The 12,792-nt window shown below is 42.3% G+C and overlaps 1 protein-coding gene across 2 annotated transcripts in view; it reads right to left on the bottom strand.

Annotated features, from left to right (window-relative positions):
* The window catches only part of mib1 (E3 ubiquitin-protein ligase mind bomb 1), a 559,645-nt gene that overhangs the window by 18,708 nt on the left and 528,145 nt on the right, over positions 1–12,792 (bottom strand). For both annotated transcript variants that reach the window (XM_072284616.1, XM_072284617.1), the window contains exons 14-17: positions 11,170–11,256; positions 9,873–10,061; positions 5,146–5,327; positions 2,324–2,516 (exon numbers count right to left, since the gene is read on the bottom strand). In XM_072284616.1, the coding sequence (XP_072140717.1) occupies positions 2,324–2,516; positions 5,146–5,327; positions 9,873–10,061; positions 11,170–11,256 (651 nt within the window). The remainder of the gene's footprint in view (positions 1–2,323; positions 2,517–5,145; positions 5,328–9,872; positions 10,062–11,169; positions 11,257–12,792) is intronic.

Genomic DNA, 12,792 nt, shown 5'->3' with positions numbered 1-12,792 from the left:
AGACCATAGCAGGTGGGCACTATATATATATGTACATATACAAAGAACATTGATAATGTTAAGGATCAATGCATGTATAATGTCAGTTTTGCACTTTAAACATAAACAATATATAATGTTGAATATAGTATTTGAAGCATTGTCCCGTATCACATGTTGGCTTCAATACCTGAACTTTGTTGCTATAGCAACCAGAATACTCATACCTTGTCGATATGAACTATACCAGAACTGCTGCCAAAAAATATTTCTGGAACCCTATCAGCAAGTTGCGAGATAAGATGGTGCAAGTTGTACAATATGACAGCTTCAGTACAATGTAGAAAAGTATGTGAGGATAATGATAACACCACATGCTTCTTGCGACTGTTCCTTTCAGAGTTGACACAGATGCTTAGGTTCCGCATGAAATGGCAGTCCAAAGAAAGAAACAAAATATATTTTAGCTGAAGGTTCAGAATGAATGTGTATTGAACCCCGTTTATAATGAAATTGCATCTTATATGAAAATGTCGCTGTTATATCAAATATTCTTTGAGTGTATGTGAAGACATCAGAAAAATTAACAAAACATTGCAATCGAGTCTATAAGAAATAAATGCAAGCATTACGCTTCCAACAGGCTTGGAAAGGGTGTCCTGTCACGCCTTGCACCAACGTCAATATGCAACCATGTGATTGGTGCGTTCCCTTATGCGTTCCACTAACCAACTGCTGTAAACGGTCTATACAATCACCACATCACAAAAGAGTCAAGGTGCTATAAAAGTTTTTAAGTTTGGGTGCCTTATCAAAGAGACCGTAGCTCTCCCAGATATTTCCCACCTCCTCTATTTATTTATTTCTTGCAAGTTAGCTTTATTTCTCTCTTATCCTTTTTGCCTTCCTTTCCCCATTACCCTTCCTCAGGGCAGATAGCAAACCAGAAGCTCCTCTGATTAACCTCCCTGCCTTTCACCTCTCATTTCTCTCTCTCTATTTGTAACATGTTACATATCCTTTACATATCTATTACGGCAAAGGTTGCCGGCAATTGCTCTGCCCGAATGCCACCTATTAATTGTGATACGGTCTGAAACGCTTCGCAGTACCACTAAAAACACCGGCTTCAAAAAAGAAGTTGACTCGGAGCCTGATAATGTGCGTGTTTTCCTAACCACGACAACCCACATGGTTCACCATTCACTGAGAAACCTTTAGATTTACTTTATTATACACAATAAGTAATACTTTATACCTGTGCTCACTATATCGAGATACGATTGCACAAGGGCAAATGAAGAAACATTAAGGAGCATGATACGATACTTCTCCGCGACCAATGCTACACTGATACACCTCTTTTCCTTTGTATCCTGCACGCTTCTCTCAGTTGACAAGTCAGCACATCGTGACTTCCTTTAAGCATACAGGCCAACTCTGAAATTTTTGTAATGTTTACGAATATCGGCCTGTTTTACGATTTTACGAACAATGCATCAAATTTTACAAAAAAGTAATTTTGTGTGTTAAAATGTTTGCACGTTGGCTTCTGCACCTTCCGTTTCAACTTTTCTAAATTAAAAGGATCAAAGGGGGATACTTGCTTCGAGCAAGCAACACACAACTGTCGCGTTTAGACTGGCAGTGAAAATACGAAATGGTTTTTCTGTATTGTTGAGGTGGCAGACAGTATATTTTTTTTTTACTTAATGTAAATGAGCAACAACTGTATTACTGAGAACGTTCTCGCAGTCACGAAAATCAGTGAATAGCTGTTGTAGGTCCAACTGCATGCGATGACGCCGCATGACAACATTGCGAAAGCGAGAGCAAGTGATTTTTCACTTGCTCTCGAGATTGTAAATTCCCTGCTGCATGCAGTGCATTAACATTTGGCTCATATGTTCACAGGAGCCTTGTTCACAGATCAGCAATGTTTTCTTACCATGTTGTAAAAGTATTTCAGGGTCCCTTTAAATCCTCATAACTCAACTGCGTATGCATTTGTGAAAACACGTGAGCTCAGGGAAGTTTTAAAAATGAAATGCCTGCTGTGCATCCCCCCTCCCCCCCGTAACCTTGCCCCAGGATTTTGCGAAGTGGAAAGTTCACAGGTTTGCAGGTATGCTTTAGGAATGGTGGCATTTCTAAACATTGGCATGTAGCTGCACTACTTACAGTGATAAGGATAAATGTAATCCTATTGCATGTGCCTGCCGTGTTGTTGTTGTCCTGCGCCTGTTATGCTGAGGCTATCATGCACTACAAATGCTCAGTAGTACAGCTTTACTATGATACAAGTGAGGTGCGCGACACAAACATGCCTCTCGCTGAATCTGACCTTTGTGCGTGCAAGCACAGGCTCCTTGCAAAGCAGGCACTTCTTGACGCGCGGAGCACACAGGGCGCAGGTGGCAATATGACCGCATGGGTCGAACAGGGTATCGCGCTTCATGTCCGAGCAGACGATGCAGTCCTCCAAGGCCTCCTGCTCACTCGGTTGCGGGCTCGTCGATGGCGTCAGCATCTGCGACCTGCCAGTGCGGGAAATGTGCGTTGTCAGGCACAGTAACCATGAGTAACCTTGGAGACCACATGTTGGCGTGTGGACACAATTATGAAGCAGTACAGTGCAGCAAGTGGTACTGAAATACTAAAAATTTTAATTTGCTCACTTCTTCATGCAATACACTGTGTTGCTTATGAGCCAAGAGTAAAGGAGGCTGGCCCCTAGAATCAGTACCAGGAGTACTGGCCTTTGAAAACTTAAGCTTGATGACAAGAAAGGCACTTTAAGCTGCTTCTCAACAATTAATTCTGTCACGGAAGGTAAGAATTTCAAAGGCTGACTTGGCGGCATATTTAACTTGCAGTTGATTTTTTCCTGCTTTATTACAGGAGCGGGAACCAAAGCTAAAGGCTATATAGCCTGACATGGGCCTCTGTTCCTATTGCAGGCTGATTTTGTCCCCATAGCTACACCTTGAAAAGTTAAGCAGATGCTTCACGCTATTCATTGGCACTCATTAACATTCACTCGAACTCACCAATACCCTCACTCAAATGAACAAATATCCACTCACATTCATGCTTGACTAATGAGTGTGAGTACTCAGTACTCATTCAGCGTTCATTCGGTGTTCCAGCCTTTCTCAAATGGTGGGTATGCTATCATGCGCACATTTTCTTTTGCCTGAGAATGTAAAGCTCTCGTTGTATAGTTCGGCTTTCCTCTCAAAACTGTGCTACTGCTGCATTGTTTGAGGAACCACAACGCGTTCCAACATTATGAGGCGTTATAGATTACAAAAAAGAAAGGACTGCCAGTTTGATTGTCAATGCTCCGTACAATGCGCATTCAAGGTCTATCGGTAAAAACCTAAACGTAATACCTGTTGCCGACCTGTACGACTCTTTACTAATGACACATTACAAACAAGGCATTAAAACAAAAACCTGCACTTGAAAAAACGCTAATTTGACAGAAAGAGTGAATCTCTATGACATGTACGGAATCGGTGTTTGGTTTCCGCCACGGACTCGTACTAAGTATGGCCGGCAAATGATCACATATACATTGCCTACTCTTTCAAACCACCAACACTGACTTCTATAGTGCTGCTAATGCTTTTTCTTTCTACAAGTTTTGATGAATTACTGATATTGTGCAGAAAAGTAAAGCGTTTTCATATTAGCTTTAGTTTTTAGACTTTAGTATTACCATATTTATTTGAATCTAGGCCGATAGTTATTCCAAATGATCATAAACATGATCTAGGGTTGGCTTATATTAGAGGATATTAAAAAATGCGCCTGTTTGTAACTGATGATAAATACTGTCCGTAGCTAGCACCATCTAGAAAAGTCAGTATTGCAGCTGCTACTAGCCGGGCCTGTATCCAACTGAAGTAGACAAGCGATGTCGTCGCTTTGACCTGTGTCGTATCGGAGCTGGTTTTATGGTATTGGCGTACAGCGTGGCGTTATTGCAATGGCACACTATAGTGCTGCTTTCAACCGAAAAGTTGTGCTGGCCGCAGAGGCATGGTAAGCCAGGTGGGACTTCAGCATCGATGAGAAAAACGTCTGTCATTGGAAGGCACAGCGGGCTATGCTTGTGCACGTGCCGCAACGAGGAGATGACAGCGATAAGGAAGATAAGCGCGCAATAATAGAGAGGAGCTGTTAACCGAGATCACACCACATTTTGACACGTGCGATGCCTCACTGCCTGCACATGCATGAGTGCGCAAACGCGAGCTTGCGCGCGTCTGCAAGCGTATGTGTGGTCTGGGCTATAGGGACAATGTAACGGTGGCGACGACGTAGAGTGAGCTCGGCATGTTCATATTAAATAAATGCTGTTATCATTTTGTGAACACTGTCCTCACTTCTTTTGCTCGGCCTACATTCAAGGTACGACTATTTCGCTTTGCTTCTGTCAAAGTGCAATTATTGGGTGCAGACTCCATCAATCCTTTTGTGGCTTTTAGGCTGTACCCCCAGCATTTGTGCATGCTAGAAATGTACCAGAATGCTGAAATGATAACAATAAAATACGAATGACTGTACTCATGAGTGAGCATGTCAAACTATGCCGAAAGCATGTATATTCTTATGGCTGCAATGCAGGCACTTCTGTCATAAAAAACTGGCAACCAATTTTGTGAAACATAAATACCAAAACTAGCGTCCACATTTGGTGATCATGGTATAGAGCTGTAGAGGCTCCTACAGTAAATGCGGGTTGCCAAAACACGATGGTGTAACAAGAAAGAAAGGTTTACTAGGCTGGATATAAAAGAAACATAAGAAACACTGCTTTTACATGTGAACAATCTATCTTTTATTCTTTATTACAAATTTTAAAGTTTATTAAGGCATTCATTTTTATTGCTGCCACAAACAAGAAAGAAAGGAAAAATCAAGAAGATTCGTACTGCAAATGATTTCAGTGAATCGGCAAGATAATAGGTGCACATTATATAGGACAAGTAAAAGAAGAAGAGTCAGTACATCAAATAAAGTTTAAAAGTCAGATTTTCAGATAGTACAGCAGTTATTTTTCCTGCTTTATGAATCTACAATCGCAAAGCAACACCAAGCCAAATAAATGATCTCCAACACAATGTCACTTGCCAAAGGACAACTGCCCAGACTCACCCGGACTTGTCCTTGCGACACTTGACGAGTGCGTTGCAAAGATTCGGGTCGGGGCACAGGTCCAAGGGTGCCTGTCCCTTCTTGTTCTTGATGTAGAGCTCAGCCCCGTTGGACACCAAGAAGCAGGCGATGGAGGCGCTGGACTTCTTGTCCGCACCCTGACTGCCCAAGCCCATTAGAAGCTGCAAGCCGTTGACAATCATTTGTTATGATGTTGATATGTTTGTTTAGGAACGCAACTGCTAAATGCATCCGAGGTGCTGCTTCAGATTAAAAGAGACAAGGCTGGATACAAAACAAACACAAACAAGAACAAATTTATCAGCAAAAGAGGACAACATTCACATTTTACAAAATCTTATACATACACACTAAAAGTTACACAATAATCGTTACATCACAAGAGACATCGTAAGTACTGAAGGGATTGAGAGTTCACTAAGCTAGCAGGCTGTTAACAGAACAAACCAATTGAGGTCGCGGCCAAACGAGTTCACCATTGTGATGATTGATGCCATATTTTTGTTAACGACGGGCTCACATTGAATTTCGCCGCTAGTAATTGTTGTCGTCTTATATCGGCACTGCCTAACCGACGCACCGTGCTTTTGCATTTCGCACATCACACATGCATGCTTTGTTCATTGCATTCATAACAATCGCCAGCACATTGCTCAGTCACCTTGTTTTTGGCGCTGAAAAAAACAGTATCGTTTAGGTAGGATGTCATGGCAAACTACAGTGCTTACATGTTTCTGGTTGTTATTTTAACACATGTTATGAAATATCCAAGGAAGTCTATTTACTTTTCGTATCAGAACAGCCAGCTTCAACTGGTCATAGCTGCTAAAGAATACAAATAGCGGCAGACTACCGCAGTGAAGCTCATGCTAAAATTATTTAAGCACTGAGGTTTGGGTTATACTTCTTTAGACAATGACAATGCATAAAATAAATATCTCGTCTATGAGGCTCATAAAAAATTTGGCAGTTTCAATTGAAGGGCAAAGCATGTTTGAAGGGCAATTGAAGGGCAAGCACGTTTAGCGTTGCACTTAAGCTCCGTAGGCAGTGGTTTAGCTATAGGTTGCCGAAACTAACTGAGACTCACACCGACCGGCTGAATCTGCTTTTGGCGAGTTTGAGTCTCAGTGAGCCTGATGAGTTGGATTTCTGGCGAATGTGAGTTTGAGCGATTCCTTAGTTAAAAATATATATTGTGAGTGAGTCAGAGTGAGATCTGTTTATTTTGACAACCTATCATTCCCGTGTATAAATCTGGCGACATTTATAAATAACCTTTATAACTATAAGCCTATTTCTCTAACTTCTATTCCATGTAAACTGCTTAACAGGTGATCTACATAAATTTAATCAGTTTCTTCAATTCCAACTCGTTCTTCTGAACATGCCAACATGGCTTTCCCGAACACCACTCCGGTGAAACACAACTAACAGCCTACACTTGCGACTTATTTTACATTCTAAATTGCTTTTCTGTTGTTGATAGTATGTTTATTGATTGTGTGAAAGCTTCTGATATGGTCTCACATTCCTTTATAAACTCGGCCAACTTAACATCGACCCAAATATTTTGAAATGAATTGAGCGCTTTCTGCATGGTAAGACCCAGTACGTGTCTACTGATAGCCATAATTCTGAGTTTGTTTCATAATCTCTGGTGTTCCGCAAAGATCAGTACTAGGACCCCTCCTCTTTATAATTTACATATATGACACTGCCAGTAACAGTGTTTCAGTTATCCAACTTTTTGCAGATGACTGTGTTTTGTACAGAAACATTTCGAACGAGTCAGACACCTTCCTCGTTCAAACCGACCTTAACAAGATTTCCAACTAGTGCAATACATGGAATATGTGCCTGAACGTTAAAAAATGTAAAGTGGTGAAGATTACGCGAGAAACTAACCTGCCGGACTCACCCACTTACTACCTCGATGGCTTTGCTCTTTCTTTTGTTAATGAATGCAAGTAGCTTGGCATTAACATTACTAACAATCTGATCTGGAATACACACACCAAGTATGTCTGCAACAATGCTAAGAGTACATTCGGTTATCTTTGTCAAAACTTTTCTTGTGCTCCTGTACCACTAAACTGACTTTTTTAGAAGAAAATTGTAAGGCCCAAACTAAAGTACGGTTTGTTCATTTGAGACCCACATATGCAATCACTCGTTGAAACTACTGAAGCCAATCAGAATCGGTTTGTTCGCTTTATCAGAGCTGACTATAGTGTCACGGGTCTAGTGTTACAAATATGAAAACGAAAAACATTGTCTCCCCAATTTTTCCAATCGTCGTCTCATGAACTGCCTACGGCTTTTTCACAAGCTTTGTTATTTTTAATGAGAACCTAAAACATAGTCTTTTTACTGCTCCTGACTGTATCTACGCATGTCAATCACCATATGAAAGTTGGTATTCCATCGTGCTGGACTAACAATCATAACAATTCAAAATCCCCAGCAGATGAAGCATTTCTTATGCAACCCAAAATTAGAATACAAAAAGCTTTTTTTTTTGTTCTCCCATGATTTTAGAAGTTCATACAATCTTTTTCCTCAATGTAAATAAATAATTTCCACTTGGGTAACAAATCCTCAAGTTAATCTTAAGTCCATTGGCACGTGTGAGTCATATTGTTATTCTACATATCTTATGAAGTTTTCTAATCTTTTTTTTCTAGCTAGCTAATATGTGTTGCGAGAATGTAGAGTGCACGCTGATTGCAATATATAGAGGGGGCTGTGGGCTTCTGCCAAGCTGCTCTTGGGGGCAGCTTTTACCTACAGCCTCTTCATCTGTTTGATAGAAATAAAATTCTATAGAGTCGTATTGTATATAAGCACATGAGAACATGAAGTTTGGCAAGTTCGTTTGGTAGCATTGGTGTGAAAGAGTGCCTCACCATTCAAAGTCTCTTTTGACTTACTGCGACAGCAGAAAAAGAAAGCTAAAAAATGAGTCACATTAATTTGTACTTGCTGTTATTCTGTCATCATTATCGTGTCAACGCCAGGCCGCAACCTAAACTCTCAGCGTCAAAGAGACAACAAGAAAAACAACAAGAAAAGCTTGAAGCTTTCCACTGTCGCCAAGAATTGAACTCATGCCTCAGCGGTGCTGTGTAGTTAAGTGCTGGGGCAGTATTCCCAAGCAATCAATTTTGGGGACACAATCACTTTCGCACAATTTTGCACGACTCAGCATTGGACGCACAGAAATATACAACTGGCAGTGTTCCTGGCACTGCGCCAAGCTCGCTATCATTGCACAGTGTAGGAAACACTGTTAGTCAGGTGCTTCTTAAAATGTCGGTTGCCGAGTCATGCAAAATCTAGTGATGGCGACTGTATACAAAAGTGATCGCTACCTTGCCCGGCTGCCATCGAATCTAATGGAGATGCTCTCGAGTAAGCCATGGTGATTTTGATATGACCCCTTTCGTCACGCTCAACTTGGCAATGGAAATTTCAGCCCAAGTAGCGTGATGTCATAAATCGGAGCGCACTGGCCTGCTATCTAGGAAGCGTTGGCTCTGCTCTGTCGAGGAGTGCTTGAGCCGAGAGAGAGGGTGACGTGGCATCACGGCAATGCCCTCTCCCTTCACACAACACCTGGTACGCTAGTGCAGCAGCTGGTGTTCCCTATCACCTGCTCTGCTCTGTTGAGGCGCAGCTCGTGACGTGATGTTGCAGCCTATGGTAATGCGAGTTTAGGTGTCGTTTCGCTGCTACAGACGACAGACGTCAGCTTTTTTTCTCTCAATGAGCAATTTGACGCTTCTGCATTAAAAAAAAAAAGACACAAGTTTAGAAGGAAATAGTTCAGTCCTCAATAAGGAATCGAACTTGGGCCTGCAGTGTGGTGAGTAAGTATCTTTCCTTGGAATTACACCAACGTTAGGAATGGGCTCATAATACGTATGACTAAGGAGGCGACGTACATAATCGAACATGAAGTGTTTCTCATTAGGAGGAAAAGGAAAACAAGGTATGAGAGGAGCGAGTGGTGTTCGCCCGCGAGTAACTGCAGCTGCTTCGAATAGGAAGGCTTTACAGCTTCAAATAAAACCAGATGCCATGCGTCGCAGTGGTTAAAATGGGTCCTAGAAAGAGACCTCCATCAGCAGAAGAGGTTGAAGATGGGAAGCAATGGTGTGCTGAAACAGAATGTCTTCGCTATGCTGCCAAAACTGGGGCAGCCAGGGAATGCTGGCTCCAACTACAGCTAGCTGTACAATGGCAATGACTTGTCCAAGAAATACCTCAAGAATGTGAGTGCAGGTTACAGCTCATGTGAGAAGCAAATCACCAACGATAAGTTATAGAAGGGAAATTGAATAAATGTGTGCGTGTACGTGTCCAAGTTCAACAGTGTGCTTGCATGTGTGTGTGTGTGTGAATGCTCTTGCATTAGCTTAGACGACTGTCGTAAGGTGGGTTCCGCCGGAATTTTTTTCAATTATGTACATGCCATACAAGCAACCTGAAAAAAAAAAAAAAAACACATGAAACTAAGTACAAAAACAGAGGGTGACTCCATATACTAAAATATCAGAAAAAAAAGAAGACATTCATTCCGAGATAATTTTTATCCCCACAGAATATGCGCAATACATAGGCAGCATGGATTAGATAAACTGCATAATTCGACAAGCTGACCAGCGCTGCCACCTGGGGTCCACACACAGCCCCGTGCTCACCTCCAGGTTTCCAGCGGTGGAGGTCGAGCCTGCTGCCGTGCTCAAGCGTCCTCCCCCAGCCTTGGTGACATCCTGCATGTCTTGCAGGTGCCTTAGCTGTGAGAGCGTGTGGTGACGTAGCGCCTCGTGCAGCGGTGTGTCCCCGTCCTTGTCTGGGATGTTCAGGTTGCACCCCTCGCGTACCAGGTGCTGCGAATTGTGGAGCGTTCATCAGAAAGCATAGCCAACATGCTCGCAACTATAATCACGACTTCTTCGTTTATAATATTGTTACATGGAAAGATGCAGATGGGAGGCTGCCGCACATCGCGTGTTGGGAGACACTGGTTTGGTGAGACGAGGCATTCTTCCCACACAATACTGCAACGTAAACTGCCTCCACCGCCGCCGCCACAATCTGCTCTGCTGAAATATCCACAAATAAACCCTCACTCCAACGTATCAAAGATGCGTGTATAGACTATGGGATAAGTTTCCTGCACTTAATTCAGAATTTTGAGGTATCAAAGTCGGCGTAGCATAAATGATACGCTGGCCATTACAGCAACGAGATCAATAAAAATAGGCTTCTAAAGAATCGAAAGTGATAATTTTTGCATGTAAACACCAGCTGAAAAAATGAAACGTGGGCATGGCACGTTGTGCATTTTAAGTCCTTGTTAGGCAGACAGAAAATCTTCACATAAAGCCTTATAAAAGCTTTATATAAGGCCTATTGAAGAAGACCTACATTCCCTGTATTCAAAATCCTGCATGATCATATGGAATTCTGTACATAAACCCATATGACCATATAGGTAATGTTAAAGATTGCGCTAGTTGGTTCTGCATAATTTTATGTATATAGTACAATTTTTCGACAAGGTAAACACTGAAGTACAGACAAGGACAACTGCTTGTCCTTCGTCTGTTCTTCAGTATTGCCCTCGTCGAAAAGTTGCGTTGCTACAATATAGAGCATACAGCATAAAGCATTTGTGTCTTTTTAATCGGATTGATATTACAAATTCAGTACTCTGTCTTTCCTCCTCCATTAGGCATACTGGGTGCCTGAAAAGGAATCGAGCCTAATCAAGCCTATGCAGTCACGAATCTAACCCGAGGCCTCGTGCTCCACAGCCAAAGGCCATAGGAACAGAGCCACCACATCGTATAACATCCGACAGCACTAAAGTCGGTGAGGGAATCTGATGTAACAGTGAATGTACGAGTGCATGACCTAGTGATGCATGAAGTGTCGCCAAAACTTTTTGCAGATACTGCACGTGCTATTATTACGAATGCGTCACACTCTCACCCTGACTATCTGGGCATGCTGCCTTTCAACTGCGAGGTGCAGCGGTGTCTGCAGGTTCACATTCTGCAGGTCCATGTTGGCGTGACCCTGTGGTTAATATGAAAGAAAGGTAATCGATCAGTAAAGGGTGATCGTATAATACCACATGGAAAATGTACACGACTTCAAGATGTTCAAAGATGTTCGCAAGCACTGAGAATGTTCGTAGTAAGCAAAGCCAATTCTTTGTTTAGGCTATTCCATTGCAACAATGTCCCATATGGCACCCCAAAGTACTTACATTAGGTGGGGACAACTTTGGCTTAGGGAGATGCCCAGCTTTCCAAGTATTGAGGTACCACAATGAAAAACCACCTGGCCGGGAACCTGTTTGCACTTATTTCACTAGTACGTTCCCAGTGGCAAGCTAGTCTGCCTGATACTAGGACCCCATAGCACTGAAGCGACATGGATATAGACAGACAGACAAGGACGGTATGCTATGTCTCCATTACTTAAGTGCTATGGCACCAGTATCAGCATCAGACTAACCAAATAGTCAAAATGTATGCACCAGTCTGTCTCTCACTGCTGATTATTATTGCTTACAGCGTGCAATAAACACTCACTGCTTAGGCAAATTTTACAATACAATGCTGTCTGTGGTCGGACAAAAGGTGACTCGAGATCTCGCCAATAAATCTCTACAGTGTGCCCTTTCAAGACCAGAATCCCCACAAGAAGCCAAGCACCAGACTGAGAGACCCAGCAGAAAAGCTGATCGGTTCTTGGTGGCACTGGGATTTGGACCCGGTACCCCCCCCAAATGAGGCAGATGCTGAACTATAGTCTCCTATAAAACTTAGTCAAGCGAACTCTGGCGCAGCAATAATTCAGTACCACGGGTATGATAACGGGTAGCATATGGACTTCTTTATTAATGCAATAGCATTAAGTGCTCCCTGTCGCAGAAAATCTGGTGTCGGCGTCCCACCTCCAGCGTCAACTCTTCTTTCAGCAAAGATCACTCTGAACCATGCATACCCAACCACTCTTCTATAACCAAAGTTGCTTATATGCTGTCTTTCATTCTTTACAAAATTATTCCTCAGAATTTTGAGAATAGCAGCCCACAAACAAATGTCATGAAAACAAACACCAACAGCGCATACCTTTGATATTAGGTAGATCTTGTCACACTGGAATATTAAAAGTGCAATACAGTAACAGGAGATCGGCCCACACAAGAGGCCACCTTTCTACCAGAAAGCTCGCCTTCGTGCATAGCATTCGCCACCAGCGTTTCCCAGTAAACATTATGGTTACATAAGCTGCAGTTGCTGGGAAGGATGAAAAGCAGTCAGGGATCTTCGAATACTATTGCATTCGACTCTTAAAGGCGAAGCTCAAGCGTCCTCCAAATTTTTCTTCGTGCCTGTAGCTTCAGACACTCTTGTGGCATTACGTATAGTGCTTTATTTTGCTAAGTCTCCAAGCAATATTAATACTTTTCTAAATGAGGCAAGGCAATGAGCCTTTGCCTGAATGTATAATCAATGCAAACTGGTGCATTTATAATGAAATAATTCTGAAAAATGGTAAATTTCAAAGTCACGAAGTGGTTTAAAGCCAGAAGGGCACAGT

The sequence above is a fragment of the Dermacentor andersoni genome, chromosome 9 (genome assembly GCF_023375885.2).
Source record: "Dermacentor andersoni chromosome 9, qqDerAnde1_hic_scaffold, whole genome shotgun sequence".
Lineage (NCBI taxonomy): Eukaryota > Metazoa > Arthropoda > Arachnida > Ixodida > Ixodidae > Dermacentor > Dermacentor andersoni.
Note: the sequence above shows the minus strand (reverse complement) of the source record. Positions and strands in the feature narration are given on the sequence as shown.